Source organism: Anser brachyrhynchus (assembly GCF_964034855.1).
Source record: "Anser brachyrhynchus genome assembly, chromosome: 26".
In the NCBI taxonomy this organism is placed as follows: domain Eukaryota; kingdom Metazoa; phylum Chordata; class Aves; order Anseriformes; family Anatidae; genus Anser; species Anser brachyrhynchus.
In genome coordinates, this window is record NC_137719.1 from 4368057 (window position 1) to 4388121 (window position 20065).

Genomic DNA, 20065 nt, shown 5'->3' on the forward strand with positions numbered 1-20065 from the left:
AACTTGATACAAGAAGACCAGACCTTACTCCTGTAGGTTCTGTTAAGTCCCAAATCCAATATTTCTGAAATGAAACACAATGAGAAACGATACTTAAAACGGTATAGCATTCAGAGATCTCACTTCAAAACTGCTTTTAACTATCTTCATCATCTACAATTCACTTGAGTCCATTTATTGCTGCCACATGCACTGATAAAGAATCCCATGGGCCAGCAACAAATCCAGCTCTCCAGCCCATGAATGAATTACTGCTGAAAGCCAGACTTTATTATTCATATTAGTAGCTCATTAGGTGGGCACGATCCTCAGTGGATGTAAATCAGCACAGCTTCACTGAAATCCATTTTGTTTGCTTTTCACATTTCATGCCACAAATGTTGCTCTTAGCGATAACAAAAAGGGTTGTGACTTTAATTTTAGCAGGAGATCATCTGACTGCTACATTTCAGCTTGGGATGCCAAGACCTTTCCCAACAGCTGGATATCAAATTGTTTTATCTCGCTTTTGAACTCCTTTTAAAAAGGTTAGCAGGAGGCAGAGGCAAAGGTTATCTTGCAATTCCCTTTGTCGGAAAGATTGCTGCATGTTTCATAAAAGGTTTTGCAAGTCCGTGGCCTCAGGCAAAATCTCATAATCAGAATTGCTAGACTGAAATTCGTGGCTATTCTAGGGAATAACAGCACAAGCAAGTTTGACAGAACTCAGAGACCTTCAGTGCTCCAAGATTTTATTGCAAAATTTGTGAAGATAAAAGATCCCTGTGACCTCGTCCTGTCAACGAGGGATCTGATGAGGTACGAGCTACCCAAACGCAGCCTGCCATAAAACTGTGAGTGATGGCAGCAGATTTAAGGAAACAGCAGAACACACATTGTCAACTGCTGTAAATGAGTAATTCTCTACCCACGTGGGTGTTTCTGTGCAGAGTTACGCTAACTGACATTCTGCCAGAGGGGCAGATAGGTATCTTTAGTGCGTGACTGCAACTGGCCAGAAACTTCCACAGAAATGCCCCTTATCGAGGCATGTGACTGGTTTGGTGTTTCGTCAGACACGAAGGAAGGGAATTTGCTTGTGTGGCTGCGTCTTGTGTCTAGTTAAGTTCTAGGTTAACACTCCCTCAGCTACCAACTTGAGCTTTACAATTTAAGAACGATGAAAAGCAAGCAGTAAGTAACTCTTACTCCAAAGATAATTGCCATACTCTGGTTTAACCATTGCATTTTACTCTTTTGCTATTTTATTTGAAGAAAAGAGCATTTGAGGCTGGAGGAAGGACCCTATAAATTCAAGAAAGATCACTCTCACAGCCAGTGGGTTTAAATAAACTCCTCTGTCTCAAGCTGGTATTGGTCTATCAAAAAGCCATAAAGTTCTTTCATTTAGTTGTTGATTTCTACAGCGCTAAATGGTCATAGGGTTAAGTTTTCTGCCCCTTTTTCATGACTACATTAAAACATATTCGTTCATTTTCTAACATTACTTTCTATGTAAGCAATTGCAAATAGAACAGCAAAAAAACTGACCCCATTCGCACTGCGAATGTGCCTGGACCCTCCTGTCCTATCTAACAGAGTACTTGTTGTGGAGATAAATGTTTTTTAGGAATGTATTGCTGAAAAAATAATTTCAACGTCAACCTACTGCGGGGTTTTTACATTATATTGTTCCCATTACTATAGAAAATGGAACTGGTTTTATAATCAATGAGATTCAACAGAGCTCAGTTAATTCCAAGACAGAAGAATAAACTTGAGGAACTGAGAGCTGAAGTCAGTAGCAATGCTCAGACTAACTTCAGCAAGAGGAAGATTTCAGCAAAATTCTTGGCGTAACAGCCTGACCTGCAGGTACAGACATAGATGCCAGTGACGGATACGTGTGGTTCTCACTAGTGGCCTGGTACCTCAGGCAGTGACTCTGCTTACTTACCCCAGGAGGAATCCAGGTTGCGTTTCTCTTACTCCTACCTTACCACCACGTAGGCCAGAACCCTCAGCTCCGGCTGCTATGGCACAACTGAAATAGCTACCAAGAGACTTGCAAACTCTGAATTTATATTTTACTTTTGTTCCAGCGATCCCACTCCTCCCTCCTCTTTGATAACATGAGAAAGATTAAAAGGAGGAAGTGCTGGCAGGCATTTTCATTAAGAATCACTGGCTAATTCCAAAGTGCCTATTAGTAGAAGCCCTCTTGCAATGCCTGTGGTATCTATCCATCACAGCTGAATCATGGATATCGACTATTTTATATTTAATGCATCTCTTACATCTTTAATGTCTGAAGAGCTTGTTCCCGAAAGCGTCCTCAGCAGGGAGGTGTGTGGTCAGATTTAATCAAAATTTTCATGGCTGGAAATGAGCTTCCAATAATTCTTAGGACGCATGGGCAGATGTCATAGTCCTCTTCGGCAACTGCGATCAATAGTTCCTTTCTTAAAAGCAGTGATTTCTCCCTCTGCTCCTGGGAAGTCTATATGAAGTGCATTACTACAAAATTAACCCCCGATTTTGACACTGAGGATACAAGAAAGCTAAAAACACCTATTTAATTCAGATGCCTGTTACATACAGGAGTGTTTTTTCCTAAGGAGTTCAGACATTCTGTAAAGAATAATAATTGCTTTGGCCGTTGATCAGAGATTGCTTCCTGTCAAATCCATCACAGAGATCTGGTTCATGATGGGAAGATGCAGATTCAGATGGACAGAAAGCAGCAAAAGTAGAAGGATCTGACTTTGATCCCACAGGATTTTGATATTTGCTTGTCACCACTGTCATATGTGGTTATTTCTCAAGTAATAAATCAATACTGATAAAAAGAAAAATCAAATATAGATCTTACAACGGGTAAACTCAAGCTAAAACCAAGCACAGTAGTTTCTAGACCTAACCACAAACAATAAAGGCTCACCCAGGAACTCACCCGATCTAATACCCAAATACAAATTTTGTGGCTCAGACTAATTTCCATTTAGCATGGATTTAAGTTATAAGGAGGTAGAGGTGCTTTGTTTTTTTGTAAACAATTAATGGTTATGTGCAACTCTTCAGAAATATTCACCTACAACTTAGGGGTTCTAGGTACAGCACATTCCTTGCATCCTTAAACAAAGGCAAACTGCTTATATTTACGTACAGGGCTTGATTAATTTACATTGGGAGTTTTGAGATCTTCAGAGGAAAGGTTCTGGATAAGCACGAAATTTTATTATGTGATGCACGCTTCAGAAAAAGACAACAAAGCCCATGACTTTCTTATGTCTCATTCTTATGACTCATTTTCATTGGCATACGAATAAACGAGCACTTCAATGATACATTCATAGTCCTAAGAATTTCTCCATTCATCTAATACTGATTCTTTTTTATGAGTTTTATCTTTAATTTTTTTTTTTTCAACTTATTTCTCTTTTCTCCCATTGAAAAGGAGGAAAGATGTATTCAGAACTTGGAAAACCAAAACTGAGAAACAATACCAATACAATAATCACTTTTTCTAGGGTACTGCCTGATGCACACAGTACTGTTGATAAGAGACTGCCTTCACAGCTCTAAATGTCCTCTCTATAAGTTAATTCTCCCTGGCTTGAAAGAGGCTTTCATTTTTTAAAGGAAATTTCTTGTAATTTCTGTCATTCAGTTTTGATTCTCCGGAGGTAGAACGCATCTCCTCCTGGGACCCAGAAATATCCGTTTAGATGTCATTAGAAGTTTTGGATCTCTCTTGCACAGGCCTGCAGGAGAGCACGCTGGCGGCGTGCAGTGCACCGGCCCCGCGATACCCTCAATGTGGAGAGGTTTTTCTTTTGTAAAGTGAACCAGGGAAGAGAAAGAAAGGAAGCAAAGTAGGCTTGGTTCTCAGTGCTTACAGGAATGGAGTTGAACAGGCAAAATAAAACACCTATTAACAGTAGAGTCTATGGTTTTGAAGATCTCTGGCACTGGCCATTAAGCTCTCCTGATTTCCATGCTGCTTCTCATGTCTGCCTTCTTCCTCTCCGTTCCCCTCTCATGCAAGGGGTACAGAGCCTGAACGCAAACCTGCTCTGCCAGCAACATTCACAGACACCCCCTCTGTTGTCTCAGTGCTCCCATAGTGTGAGGTTAATTCTAGCAAAGAGCCCAAGAGATTGTTTCATCCCTCCAGAGAAGCAAAACTATCACAACCGTTGGGAAAAAAAATCTCTGCTATGGGGAAATAGAGATTAGAAAAATCACTAAGAGTGAGAATTAATGACAAATATATCAAAGTTGAAGAAAAGACTCACTAAATACCCAAATCAAAGGAAAGCACTGGGATGTAGGGAGAAGAAAAGCATTGGAAAACGTTTCTTTTAAAAGGGCTAAGCCTACAGCCCTCATATAAGTGATATTCTGCTTAAAAAGATCTACAAATGCTTAATCTCAAGGGAAATCCTCAAGGTTACTGCAGTTCCAAATGTTCGTGAGAGGATGCTATTACAAATATTAAACGCTAGATGCCACTAAGAGATCAGCATGGAAAACTGTTCGCTCTTCCCTGCAGAGTGCTCAAACCCCCTGCACCTGGTTGTGGCCACTGGCCTGGTTCCTCAGCAGCAGGAAAAAAGCAAATGAAAAGAGCTCCAGGTAAACACCTGAGGGGGCATTTTGCACAGCTGAAGAGTTAGCGTGCAGTATTTAGGTTTCTGCAAAATTATTTCCTGCTATTATCCTTGCCCGCCTCAAATATTTCTGCAGCAAACAGCAGCAAAGAAGAGATTTAATGCTCTTCTATGTGAAAAACGACCTCCTCCAGCACAGAGAAATAACATGAGCTAAAACCATCATTCAGCGATGCTCCCGGTATTTACTGCGTGAAACAAGAAGGGCGTTTGTGGCATCAAGATCTATGAGGATCTCTGTAGATGTGCACACAAACTGTAACTCAAAACGTCTGCACTTTTCAAAGCCTTAAGCGGCAGGGCAAAATTCTAGCAGGGACTAAGCGTCCGTTCGACTTTGTAAATTCACGTTGAAGACAAACCTCAGAGCAATGCAATGATACCTTCTGCGGGCTTCTATCCTGTACCACCCCCGTTTTATTTTGAGCGCGCTGTATATACATTTTGCAACAGAACATGTTCTGAATAGCTGTGGGTGTCCCAGAGAAGCAGCGGTCCCTGAGATGAGATGTGGCCAGCCGGCTGAGGGGTGACTCCCTGCAGCACATTGCTCCACGGGTCCCCTACAGGGACTGGGAACCGCTGCCTCGCGTGGAATAATGCTTTGCACCACGGAAGGCAGCACTTCTGCCACTTTGCTGTGCACAGATATTGCCATCAGCCAACAAGGAGCCACTTGTTACCGTAGGAAACAGCTGCTGCTGTGCTCAGCCCCGTGCCCTCAGCATGCACCACGCTCCCCCCACAGCACTGATACCCCCCCAAGCACCTTTCTGCATTGCTCTGTGCAGGCAACCGAAGGCAGGCTATCCCTGCAGCAGCATGATGCAGCTCAGCCCGAGGAGAACACGGTGACAAGGCACTATTTCTGCTCTTTCTGCTGCTCAGGAGCGTGCCGGGACTGACGTCAGGTCGCTGTTGCCAGGCATTGGGAGCACACGCGCTGCCTGGAGCAGAGCTCAAGCAACCAACCGGGCAAAAGAAAATAAAATTACTTGCTGGCAACTGGTAACGCTCTGTAGAGGGTAAGAAAAAGCCCTCTGCCTTCCTACTCTTCTGGATTTTAATTAGTGAGTTTAGTATAGAAGTCCAAAAGACACAGATTGCCAACACTCTGCCCAAATTGTACTTATCTCTAACACAGCAGTCTAGAAACTGATTTATTCATCAAAACTGCACCACACGAAAGGCAGGAAGACAATTACAGTCTTGTTTTACTGACAGCAAGACTGATCTGAGCAAGACAAAGTATCTGACCCAACACCAGCTTTCACGGGGGAGTGTTAAGCACTGCAGGACTCCAGGATCGGGCCCACATTCTTTCATTAACACGTGCAGGAACACAAAGAGGTGACAGCCTGGCACGTTAGTTCAGTCTCGAGATATAAACTGCACACACCGAGGCTGCAGCATAACGAATGAAAAGCTGCACAGAAAGGACAGAGTCTTTTGTCCTAAGAGAATTTTTTTTGTGTGTGTTCTCACGTGCAATCTGTAATTCCTTGTCTGAAGTCTGCACTAGAAAGCAAAGGGGCATGCTGAATCTCAGCTGCTGCACATCAGCCCCCCTCGGCTGCCTTCGTGCTGACACCTCTCAGGCCTCTGAACGTTTCTCAGTTGTTAAAATACAAATCCATCAGCTAAGGGACCAGCTCCACTCTCTTCTGCCTCGAGATTTAGCTCCTTGGTTTCAGTGAGTACCAGATGGGATGACTAATTCAGAGGTAGCAGTTCAATATATTGTTTGAGGGGAGGAAAGCAGAAGCAGACTTGATCTGCAATTTGATGAAGCCATCCCCAGCCCTATAAACATGGAAATGTTTGTTTCAGCTCGGCAGGCAACAGACAGATCTCCTGGTGAGGCGCACAATTGTCTTGCCTGGCCTAAGGGACTCTGCATTCTTTCTTCTAAGATAGGGAATGAAAATTCATGGAGCTTTATCTGCCACTTGGCTCCTTCCAGCTTTTGCCCTTTTAGGAAGAAGTCAGTTAGGTTCATATGCAAGTGGTGATTACAAAATGCACTGTGGGGAACTATTTTTCACCAGGCTACAGCCTCCCCCATCCAAAGGGAGATCTCATACAAAAGGCTCAAGGATATCTGCTCCTATTTCAGGCAATAGGTTTAATTTCTTAAACAAGTATTCTGGCCTCATTAACAGCACTGCTGTAGTAGCACAGCATAATGAGCCAGTATAAAATCTGTTAAACTTTGTTCAGAAGGAATCAAGGACTAAAAAAGACTAAACTCTTGATAACAGACTGCTGGAGATGATGCAAATCAGTAAAAGTTCTACAGGGAGGAAGAGAGCAGTAAAAGTTTCTATCACCTGAGCTCTAAAAAAAAACCATTATTGCCTTCTTACAACACAGAGGAAGCAATGCAGGACAAACCTGGATCACCTTGAGTGGTATCCAAAAAAAATAGCAGCACAGTGAGTCCTGGCAGAGTCCACTTGAGAATCAAGTAGAGTATACACCTAAAAATGTTCCGGCTTTCTATTTACGTCAATTTTGGCAAGCTTCCTTCTCTGAAATTACATAAGATTAATGCATTCGTACGATGTATTGTCTCCTCCATCATTGCTTTAAGGCTGCCACGATCTCAGATTATTATCATCTCTCCTTTCCTTCACCTGTCACTGCAGAACTGGCGTTTCAGGGGCCGGCAGAATAAGGCTCTTTCCAGCTCTTTCCCTATACACAAAATCCAGCCCAGCACCCTCACGTCTGCTTTCAGGCAGAATTCACAATTCTGCTCAGTCTCTGGTTTGTGAGGAACTGATCACAAACAAAGCAGCTGGTCCTACCTTTTTGGTGTGAGCTGTGCTGTAGGACCTACACCCAGTCTATTAACTACCGAACCATTATTTCTATCAGCCAACAAATTTAAGCTGGGAATGTTGCTAAATCTGTTATTAAGAGCTCAGTTACAAGGAGTTTTAAGGCTTTGGAGGAATCCCAAGTTCAAGCCTTCATATTTCTGTTTCAGAAAAGATTATTTTAGCTCTGATCCCACCTGCTGCAGATCACTGCATTCCCTGAAAGAGCTCATTTGGACGTTGTTTGCGTCAATCAGGCTGGGCTGCTTTCTTCCAGGGGACGGGCGCTTGGTGGCACTAGAGCTCACATAAGGGAAAGTACAGATAGAGATGAATCAGCAGCGTTTCACTGTTCATGTAGTTGATGCAGAGTGTCATCTAGAAGGGTTTGCTCTGTTCCAGAGGTAACATTGCTCAATGAGCTCTGAAGTCTGGCTCTGCACTTTCTTTGAAAATATATGTGCTCTATAATTTTAAGTGAAATGCGATCCACTCCCTGCTCCCTGCAATCTTCTCTGAAGTCTCCGCAGGACTTAGAACAGTGAACTCTCACGACACGGGAGGAAATTGAACAACTTATCTCATTTTCAGTGCCAGAAGTACAGCGAACACTTCACAGACAAGCAGAAATTATTTCTGCCATCTTATAATTACAGAGGCTGATCTTGCAATCTGCCCTTAATATTAGCAGGAAGCCTGATTAGTTTTTGGTGGACTCGACACATTCTGCAGGAGCCCCTGCATACAAATGTGCTAGCAGCATGAGTCTGTAAGAACATGGGAGTTGCTATTAGACGGATAGCCTAAATCATAGCTTTGTTCTGGTTAAATATTACCTTTTCATTTAGGTTAACAAAATATTTGTCACTGCTTCAGTTCACTAGAACAAGTCTTAGATGCATATGACCAAAACTTCAATTAGAAAGGATGAGATCTGAGCATGAAGCTACATTTGGTGACATGAGCACTCTTCTTAGAGCAGCACCGTATGTCAGACGTAATGAATTACAAGGTAGTCTAAGAAAACGTCTCCTTTCAAAATAAAAATAACTGAACGCTGTCTACCAACTTCGTAATACACAAATTCACAGGATTTAAATATGACATTCGTCACAGATGGATGTTTATAATACAAAGGGAACAAGCACTCAGGAGACCACGGCAGGCTTTGTAGAACTACACCACGCAATGACTACGCAAGTGGCGCTGGTCCTGCCCCATGCAGTGCAGCCAGCACTGCAGTCATGACGGCAGAGGATTTTATTTCAAAATCACTTCTTCTAATCCTCTGAAACCTGCTTGTCAATACTGTGAAAAGCCAGTGTCTTTTATAACTTCACATCGAATGAGTCTGAGGGACTTGCAAATCTCAAGGAAATTCAACAGCCTAACAGTCTCCTTCTTCTCAGTGCCAAATTGATTCAGCAATATCCAGCAGCTGCTGCAGAACATGTTCGATGACTTTGCGAAGTTACTAACACAGTACGATGCTACAGAGTGCCGAAATCCCCGGCTAGCTCCTTTTTATATGCAACAGAGCCTTTTAACTCACAAAATCACTAAAAAGTTTTTCTGGACTACGCAATGGGTGACTGAGCAGGGGATTTGTGCTATCCAAAGTTTCCCACCCTTCGTGGGCTGACTGTCGCTTTCAGATCAGCAGCCATTCTAGCGCTGTGTCTGAATATGATTGCCGTCTCCAATTATCATAAAGTAAGGAGGCTTAACGAGACAGACAGAGCCCAATTTAAACCTCACTGCAGCAGAGACTGCAGCAATGGATGGGACACACCCTGTTAAAGATGCAGTACAGCGTTTCTGCCCTTCAAGCTTACTTCATCCCCTTTGCTGCAATGCTGTCGACAAACACAAAGCTTAACCCTTCTCAGAGCAAGCTGCCTCAGACAAGCAGGCACTGAGCTGTGCAGCATTTAAGCTAAACCCACCAGAATATAAATGATCTATATTCACTAAAGATACCCTCCCTGCCTCAAAACAAAGCCTCAAAACGTGTGCATGTGTCTGTCTATAAATGCGAGTGTAAAGAATATTTTGGTTTGCTGCTTTTCACATATTCATGCTTCTTCTGTGGCAAGCACTTCCTAAACGCCTGCTTGAGAATCCTAATTCCTGGATCTTCGCTGCAAAGACCCGATACAAGGCTGGCATGACAGTGCAATTTTCCCCAAGCCATCCTGGCTATATGGCAAGCTAAGGCACAGGTTCCACCCAAATTCTCTTATAAGCTTCGGTGAAACTTTGTTGAAAGTGTTATTTGCAGTTCACTGAAAAAAAATGCAATTTTTGGTAGAAAATCAGCTCTTTGTAAATTCAGGTCACCCTCAGTAAACAGTTGACTCAGAAGGGTGACGGAAAAGCAGAACTTTGCTGAATCTAAAGCAGAGAAACATTTTTTAAAGGAACGCCTTTGACTTTTCATTTCACAACTGATCTCAATTTTTCCAACATCAAAATGTCGCCTGCCTCAGGTTACCACACAAAGCAATTTATTACACTCACATCTTTAGCTTTGATTGCCGTTGTTCTTTGCCACTGACTAACGCTCCTGTGCAAGGATTTAAGGAAACCCAGAGCAAATATTTTGTAGTTCACCTGTTCTAGGTTGTCTGTCACTGGCTTGCAAGAGAGCTGCTGTAGACAAATTATCAGAGCGCCAGAGGTCAGACCTATCTGAATTTGGGAAGAGCCGAAGCAGCACTATCGCTACTCCCCTGTGAAGGGCAGCCCAGATTCTGAGAGCACGCCGCGAGAGACCTGCGGGACTTTATTAATGACTACGCAGTGTGGACAAGAGGGAAGTGGTGCAGGACCGTAGGGCTTGCTGTTCTGTTTCAGAGCCCAGATCGCTGCCTTCCATCCACCCCTAACTGCATTAACAGCCTAATTGCCGGAGGCTGCTGGGGGGGAAAACATAAAGACAAACTATAATGAAGCATGGAGGAAAGCAATGACATTCTTTTTAGAGAATGTCCGGTTACAGAGGAAAAAGATGTCATGTCAAAACACAAACAAGAATGTCATCGAGCCCTTATGCATAAACCAGGCACGCATACCTAATGGAGAAATGTATGGTTTTTTGTATTGACATCGATGCCTACCAGTAATGGAAATAAAAATCTGTCAGTAGCTTCTCAGTGCCCTTGCTTGTCTGTAACAGCTCCACGGGTAATAACTACTGTCTCCCTGCTGACAGCTGAAGCACTGGATCCTCCTTGCTTTAAACAGAATGAAAATAAAGTACAGTGCTTTCTGTTAAGCAGGGGGGTCTGATTCTTCTCTTCCAGAGAGGTAATTTAGCAAGGATTCAGTCAAGCTAGTGGAATCAGTGGTGGTTATATAGACATACGAGAGAGATTCAAAGCAGTCTGTGTCATGTAAGGCTGCTGTACGTTTTTATACCTATATTTAGAGATATCTTTCACAATAACTGTGCCAGTGAAAGCAAGCCCTTGTCTACTAATAGAGGTTATTGGCTACAGGACTTGGGGCTGTGGGCTGGAACAGTAAGGAAGCAAAATGACAGACTCCTTTGGATCATAGTTGAGGACATGAGCACTTAAGATCCAGGCTACGCACACACATATACTTCTGCATGTATAGGTCCTTTGCTTTCAAGCTGAATCTGAAAGAAGTCTGTCTGAACACAGATCTAAGCTTTAGAGGTAAGAGACCTAGATATAGATATTCCTGGTCTCTTCAGTGAGCTTTGGGAGTGCAAACAAGTGATTAGGGCAGGAACTATTGATCATCTGAGTCAGACACAACTTTTGCTTACTTTGACCTTGTGAATTTCAGAATTCTGCCCCAGTGCCCAGGATGTATTTTTGCAAGCTGCAGAATCTACTTGGCTCTCCACCCTGTTTTTCACCTCCAGTCCTTATCTGAAGCTTATGCCAGAATTTATGGCTACATGCCTTTTAATTCTCCTGGATGCGATTAGCTGCTGTGTCAAAGTAAGATGATGCATAGGTATTCTTTCAAGACCAGTGAAGCTGTAGCACTAATTCATTTAAGGCATTGTAAATCACGTTAGCAAGATGTACAAAGGCACTGGCATTAAAGAAAAAGTCCAGATACCCCTGATGCTACTCATTAGGTATGCTGTCTGCCCAGTATTTCCTGAATAATGTATCAGAGATACCTTTCAGCGCTGAACTCCCGAAGTCTCAGACATGCAGGCTCTTCAGCATTTTAGCCTTTTCCTTACCTATCCTAGTTCTAAAAATAAAATTAAAATTCCAAACAATTTGCATGACATCATATAATTCGGTTTAAAATGGGAACTGTTCCGGATGAGATTTGATAGTACACTGAGATGATTGGTACAGAAAGAAATACATACCACATAGGACAAGTATCATGAAACAATGTGGTAGAAAAAGTGAATCTGCTTTAAACAAGTCCTCCTCTTTTCTGTAGTTCTTTGGTAGAGAAATAAAGGCCACCTAAAGGCAAAGGATTCAGCTTGGATAAGGCACTATTTCCCAATCAATAATAGTAATAACATGCAGCAACCTTTGGCTTCTCATCCTCAGAATACTAACGCTCAAAACCTAAAGGTTTGTAGCTTGCTATGTTGTCCTGGTTTCAGCTGGAAGAGATTTAATTTTCCTCCTAGGAGCTGATATGGAGCCGTGCTTTGGATTTAGGATGAGAATAATGTTGATAACACGCTGATGTTTTAATGTTGCAGAGCAGTGCTTACACTAAGCCAAGGACTTTTCAGCTTCTCACACCGCCCTGCCAGCGAGGAGGCTGCGGGTGCACAAGGAGCTGGGAGGGGACAGAAGCAGGACAGCTGACCCCAGATGGCCAAAGGGATATTCCACATCATGTAGACATGCCGAACAATTATATGGGGGGTGTGGGGACCACTGCTCAGGGATGGGATGGGCATCAGTCTGCTGGTGGTGAGCAATTGCATTATGCATCACCTGCTTTGTGGATATCATATTATTTCTCTTCCTTCTGTCCTGTTAACTGTCTGTATCTCAACCCACAAGCTTTTACTGTTTTCCCCCATTCTCTCCCCCATCCTACCTAGGGGTGCGGGGAGCAAACAGCTGTGTGGCGCTGAGCTGCCTGCCAGGTTAAACCACAACAAACCTGAAGACTATCTAAACCAAAATCAAAATGTCTGAATCACCACCATTAGTTCTGCCTACTGAAAAAAGTGGGTAAGGGTGGGAGTGGGAGAGAGACAGAGAAAGAGAAGAACCAGGAAAAGGCATTTATTTCCAAAAGAATAGAGTTGCTTGGTATATTGACATGCCTGATATGAAAGGTCAATTTGTTTGCTGTTATCTGCAAACACACAAGTGTCATGTTTTGCCGTCACTGTTGATCACTAGACAATTCACACTGACATTTCTGCAGACATGCCACAGCTACGATAGACAAAAATGATCTTGTGAAAGACAAGGCCAAATCCCTCTTGAACCTATTCTTATAAAACATCCTTTGACTAAAATAGAAGCAAGCAAGATTTGGCCTACGGTGACTTGGTACTAAAAATTTAAATCCTGCAGGATGATTCTTGATAATTCAGATGTTTTATAAACTTTCTTACCGTGGCTCTGTGTTCTATGGTTAGATATCCCCCCTTCCTTTAGAAATAATGGAAGAGGTTTGAGCTGAAATGCAACGTTTACTGGAACATGGTGGTTCAAAGCAGCTGAAGCTGAGAACATGTTAGCAGCCTCATGAGACAAGCCTCTCTCCCTCAAACGCTTTTTCTTTCATGTCTGTTAACCCACCTGTTATTAAAATACAGGTTCATCACAGCTTCAGACCCAACTCAGAGTTCTCGCTTCTGTTTCTGCAACTGTTTTGCATTTCAAAGGAACACATTTGTTATCAATTTGAACAAGTAAAATATAGGAAGCATTAGGTGCAGAAAAGAGAAGTAAGGACACTTAGGCATGCAGAAATAAGCATTGCTGAGCACTGAAACACAGTACTGAGTAGGCAGATACTTAGAAGAGAAAGTTCATTTAATGTCAGCTGTGGTCCTCAGCCACTGCTGTACTTAAAAGCACTGTCATGGCAGCTCAAAATTTTCCAAGCATTTATGACCATTCTGTAGGGGAATGTGGGGGTGCACAGAGATATCCTCGACTCCACACAAGCCTCCTGATGACTTAGTAAGAGATTAGGAACATAAACAGTCTTCTGAATTGGGCAGAATAGTTGAAAAAGCCCCCAGTAACTCTAATGAATTCAGGCAGGTTTATGTGAGGGCCTAATTAAAAGTCCATAGAAATCAATAAAAAGTCTTACTTTCTTTAGTTAATTTAGGTTCCAGTAATTTATCAGGACAGACTGCTGATAAAGATGGAGTTAAACAATTATGGGTGAGATCAGATTCAACACTGCTATCTGATTTCTTATATGGATACTACGTTATTTTGTGGGGTTGTAAGGCAGGACAATAGTATCAGTTAATGGGTGACAACCTAACAGGTTCAGATTGGCCTTCCTTTTACCGTACTGTGCCATTTTGGACAAAACTTCTACCATTATTTGTTACCTTATCAATTTAAAACACGATCTCTGTGGCAATCTGTGCTCATACAGCTCCTCCTATAAAACTTTCAAATATCTGTATTTCATTTTCAGCCATTCTGTATTACCTTCTGTGAACACTGGAAGGGCCCTCAAGAATATCAGTGTCAAAATGCCACAGGTAAGAATGTCCTTAAGTCACAATCGAGAAACAGACTGAGCAAAATAAAATGTTCACATTTACACACCCAAGGGAAGGACAGAAATCATGATTATGGCATGTCAGAAGAGCCTTAAATTGTTCACCCCCATTAAAACTGCACTGAGTGCAAGATTGCTTGCAGCTACGTAAAATAATGATAATTAATTCTTTACCAGTGTATACTGGGGTACTGTGTCCAATGATATTGACCAATGAAGATGCAATGTTATGTTTTTCTGATATGAAATTCTTTTTGCCTCATACAGTGTAGTAAGAAATGCTGAAATTTCTGGTTGTGCCAGCCTTATCACTTAACAAGGTGTTTAAACAAACACATTCCAGCACAAGATTGTGTGAACAGGCCGTTTTTAAAACCAGAGAGCTGAGATGCAGGGAGACACTACTTTATTTTTAAATCGCATTTGCATCCAAAATCACAGCTTGCAGCCACATCTGCTGAACCCACAACAGCAATTGCCCTTGTAACATGATCTGCAGACTTTTAAAAACCAGCCCATTGATTAGCTGCAGGACATGATTTTATTTATTTATTTATTTGTGCCTGGAGCAGCACACTTAATCAATAAACGCTGGCAAAAATCTGGGAAAAAAAGCAGCAGTAATCTAATATCAGCGGCGACTTCTGTGCATAAAGCTACTAATCAAATTGGCTTTCATGACTACCGAGAATGAAATTTAACCTTAAATATGACTCTAAGTTACTTCGGAAGACTGCAAGTAATTATGTTCTACATAGCTTCCTTCTTGACATCATGCATTACTTCTGCTACGGAGGTACACTGGAGTCTTGTCCTAAGCCAACAAAACAATGTGAGATACCAAATACCCATTAAAATAAAAGCAAGATAAGGTAGCTGGAAAAGTAATCTAAATTGGGCTGAAACACTCCAGTAAAAAGCTTTTGAAGGAAACAGCACAACCAAATAGGTAGACCAGGTGTCTGAAGGTACATCAGTCAGGGTTTTGTTCCTGTTTTTTTGGAAGGTAGGGGCTAATTAGAGCAGCCTCAGGATGCTTAGATTCTGTTTTACTCTCTGGGCAGAAAGGCAGACTCATAACTAGGCCACTGCATAGGAGAAGGGAACTGAAAGTCAGGACACCTGAGGGGTATTTCACAAGGTGTAATGGTAGAACAGTCACTTCAGAGCAGAGCATAAAACGCAGCAACCCCAGCTTAACTTCCTATAAACTACAAACATGAGCATGTGCAAGTATCGTTACTGGTGGCTTTTTATCTCTTAAAAGGAATAGCAGGAAAGCCATGCACTAATAACATTAGCTGGTGTCTGATATTGGGCCTTAGCCTGCCATCTTTCCAATCAACGGCAAAATTCCTGCTGGATGCAAAGGTGGCAGATTGGGCTCATTAAATTTTGAGTAAATTCACAGCAGCAAGCTCTGCATGAACCTCTCTTCAGCTATTGTTCATGCTGTAATCAGGCATATCCATCACACAGCTTTGCATCTGTCTGTGTCTTTCCCTCACCCAAACCTCTTCCCTCATGTCTGCATGGACAATGGGCGTGCTGACCCTATAGGTCTCTTCCATAGGAGATAACTGCATCTGGGAATACGCCTTTGTTCCTAACTTATATTATAGTGTGGACACGACTGAGGTTAGCATATGGCATTTGCTAATGGTCCCTCCTACCCTACATTAAGTTATACATTATAACTTAATAGAGATGATGTCTATATCCCTTAACAAATTGAATTTAAAATGTTGCAGCAGCTGCACGTATAATAGAATCTACAAACTCTTCAGTAACCTATTTAATTATAAGCTTTATTTTAGCCAGTAATAGAAGGTGCACAAGGATGTGCAGAATTTGGGGCTATGGCCAAGAAGCCACCTGCCTTTTACAATATCACTTTGTATCAAAAATCAAATGCACTTACCTTGTCTTTGTGATTAATGTAAATATGTACCCATTCAACATCTCTCTATTTATTTTTTTAAGAACCAACAGTTACAGATCACAAGAACAAGGTATTTCAGGGGCAACAATGTTGACGTAAAACTCCAGACAACTAAATTCACCTTTCCACTCTCCCAGGAACTTTCTCAGAAAATCACAGCCATGACTACAAAGATCTTTAGGACTACAAAATTGCTAAAATGTGCTTTGTGGAAATCACAGAAATGCACAAAAGCATGTTAGATAATTAACTCTTTGATAGTCCAGGGTATTTATGAGTGCAATTCCCACGTGCTGGACAAGGATAATGGGGTGCCATCACCTTACAGAGAGGTGATGAGGATACATGTACTAAGATTCTGTGCAGTTCTGAGACTACAGAAACAGGAGCCAGATGGTTCACACACTGAAAAGTGTTCAATTAAAGCTTTATATTTTTTAAAGTGAGGCTCATGCTTACATCTATTTAAACCAGTATGTACATGACAGTTTATCCAAGCTATTCTGCCAATATAACACCAGATACACAGCGAAACAAGACTAAAATATACCTGTTATACCCAACAGATCCACTATGACGAGCTCTAGCAAATTTCTTGGTGCTGCAATTTCAGCTAACACATGATGTCCATGTAGGTGCACGGCACATCCTTACAACAGCTTGCAACCGATTCTACTACCTGCCAATGCATCTGTTTTGTACCTGATGTTAATGTGGTCTATAAATGAAGCCGCACACTCATGCATTTTTCTCCCTTCATCCAAGCCACCAGGACAACAAAGAGATGGCATAAATAATTCACAGTATGCTACCAAGAAAAACAAAGCTACAGCACTTACCTATCATCTTAGCTGCAGTACTGGTCCAGCAATGCAACTGGTAAGTGCTCGATCTTGAAAACCGCTGTGGTTGGAATGATCGTGGAAGCCAACATTTGAAGAATCTGAAGTTAACCTGCCCAAAACAAAATCCCACTGAGTGTCCTTATATTTATTGTTATGACAGTAACAAATTGAAAGACTTAGACAAAGCCTCAAATGAACGCCCACCTTCTGTGGGAACTAACATACACGTGTCTGCCACAGACGCCTGCCATACTGACGCGTTTGGCTCTGAAGCTCAGATTCAAACTTTAGCTCTGGGTGCTTGGACATCAATGAGTGTTGTCTAACATGCAGACAGACAGACCCCTAACTTTGTATTGTTTGTTCTGCTTCCTGTCCAATGAATTAATTTCATGTAATGAAAAGTTGTTTCAAATTCCTGTCCCAATTCCAGACCTCTGATCCCATAAGAGGCATATATATATACCCTATATATATACCCTATATATAAAGGGGCTCCCACGTACTAGATCACACATGTTGTTCCACAACAAATGCACAAAGGAGCCTCAGATCCCAACAGAACATAAAGCTTTTTCTAAGTTGGGCTGGTGGAAGATAAAATAAGTATCTGGGCATGTGTAGGGATTCTTATGGGTCCCATCTGTAACTCCCCAGACCAAGAGGTAGTTTGTGTGAGCTGTACATGTGAGCCCTTTTAGCACACAGTGCAGCCAAACCTTGCAAATCTCCATCTGCATTAGTGACTGCAGCAAGGGCTCAGATGGCAGACATTTATTCCAATTATTCATGGGATGGCAAGCCAATTTTGTGCCTTGTTAAGTAAATTACTCCTTTAATAGGATAGGTTTACATATCTGGTGTACTAGCCCGGGGAAAGAGTTTTCATTTTGCACATAATCATTCCAAACGTTGACAGACTACAGGAAAGGCTAGCAAGTATTGTCTATTCAGGACACTGATCAGAATCTTAACCAAAATCAGTAATCAAATAATTAACATAAGACTAACAAACACGTCCTTGTTTTGGTCTCACTTTGCAGTGGTGTAATTTTGGAGCAACTTATAAGGAGCTATTAGATGACTGTAGTCTTTATATAAGCAAATGCAATAGGCCCATCTTTAGAAAACACTGCCAGTATGGCTTAAACATTCTTTAACTACTTTTTAGGTAGGCCAATCCAAATTTCTTCTTTCTTACCTGATTAGTATTCATAATGCATTTTGAGATCTGTAGATGAAAAATACAAAAGAAAGACAACGTTTTACTCTACTATTAGTCAATGAAACATAGAAACACACATTGAAATTAAATTGCTGGAAAAACCTTGATGCTGCTTCTCCCCTTTCCTTTTCTCCATCCTTTAATTCCACTTCTTTGATAAACTCCTACATTTCAAGAGCCAGGTCTTTAATACTCCTCTTGTAGCTACACAACGTGCGCTATGAATGATCTGCCCATTAGCTACAGGAGAAGATTCATAGGCTTCAGTTCCAAGTGTTCTAAGGCAGTTTACTAGGCTCAGAGACTTCGATGGGAAGTGTGGGAGGAAGACAGAAGGGAAGACCTGCAGTCCTCCTACACACACTCCTTATTAACTTGAGTAATCCCCTTAGAGCTATCCAAATGAAATGCTGAAGCCTGATAAAACCGATGTTACAGGCAGATAGATACTTCTGTCTATATAAATAACTTTATGAAAACTGCAGAACTTGACAAGAAAGATTTCCTAATTCAAGCCTCCCCTCCTCTTGTCGTTCTACAAGGAAAATGACTTATTCATTATGTAACATCTGCATATCCCTAAAGATGTGCAGCTAGGAACGGCTGGGATAAAAATAGATCTGAAAAAGGAAACAATAAGTATGTGAGCAGATGCTGGAACACAGGCTGGTAAAAGAAAGTTTTTTTCCCTGTTTTTCCAAACAGCAGCTCCTGGAGTAGCCAGGACTTCAGAGCTCAGAAACAAGTTCTCAAGTTCTTATCACTCTAGTAGATTTCCCACCAAAATTATGTTCCCAAACATGTTGGGATACGGACATGATAGGACTCAGAGTGGGTTTGTGCCAAGGCCAACTGGCTAAATTTAGATTCGTAGCTAGCAGCAAGCACTGAACTAGAATTAATGCTAGAGTTAGAAGCAGCAGAGACTGATGATTGAGATTTTTTTAATTTATATTTCTTTTTGTGTACCTAATAAACCCTGCTGGTCTCATGGCTCTATTTTAAGGCTAAGATTTCAGGCTAGGAAGAGCCAACGAGCCAGACTTATTGTGGGGCTGGCTACAATTGGCCTTGCTTTTTCATAAACATTGGAGGACGAGGAGCTGACTTTGAGTGGTTCATTAAATAATGGAATGTTTTTCCTTGCATATATTTCAACCATTTAATGCATTTTAGAATCAATTAGTGTGAGCCCATGTGGGAAAAAATAGAAAACCTAATGGTATTAAATGCAGAATTTGGACTGCATGCTGTAAACAGTACAGGGCATTAAACACTAAAGGAAAAGAATAAAATAAGTATATTAATATAATATTTTGGTATATTTGTATGAATCTACAAGTGTTCTGGAAAAAAAACTATGATCATAATTAAATGGCTTCTTTGTAACAGACAGATACAAATGAAATAATACCCAGCATTATGAAATTTCAAGCCCCAGTTTTAAAATATAGCAAGCCCAAAGAACTTCTAAAGCAGAAGTTAATTTTAAAAAGATTACATATAGAAGTTCTGAACAAATTAAAACAGGATTTTAAAATAGTTAGTATGAGCTTATCTTAAGACAAAGTAGTGCTAATATCTTTGTACTGATATGGAGGAGGTAAGGCTATAGGGGAGTTCAATATAGAGCTGTAAGGCACAAAGCAATGAGTCATCATCCACTGGCTCAAACAAGTACTTAGATTTTCAGGAGACCAGGACCATCACATTTATGAAATTCCTATCAGGTAGTGCAGATAGTGCAGATGTGAATGTTTAAAGAGCACTAATGCTTGAGAGAACAGTGAAACACTGATGGAAGCTTTTTCTATGCTGGTCATCAGCGTTCAGCCAGCACCCATTTCTCCCCA

The 20065-nt window shown here is 41.5% G+C and overlaps 1 protein-coding gene across 6 annotated transcripts in view; it reads right to left on the bottom strand.

Annotated features, from left to right (window-relative positions):
• Positions 1-20065, bottom strand: part of DOCK5 (dedicator of cytokinesis 5) — a 121621-nt gene that overhangs the window by 89689 nt on the left and 11867 nt on the right. For all 6 annotated transcript variants that reach the window (XM_080568591.1, XM_080568587.1, XM_080568590.1 and 3 more), the window contains 2 exons: positions 18189-18218; positions 16982-17096 (listed from right to left, as the gene is read on the bottom strand). In XM_080568591.1, the coding sequence (XP_080424717.1) occupies positions 16982-17096; positions 18189-18203 (130 nt within the window). In that variant the 5' untranslated portion in view covers positions 18204-18218. The remainder of the gene's footprint in view (positions 1-16981; positions 17097-18188; positions 18219-20065) is intronic.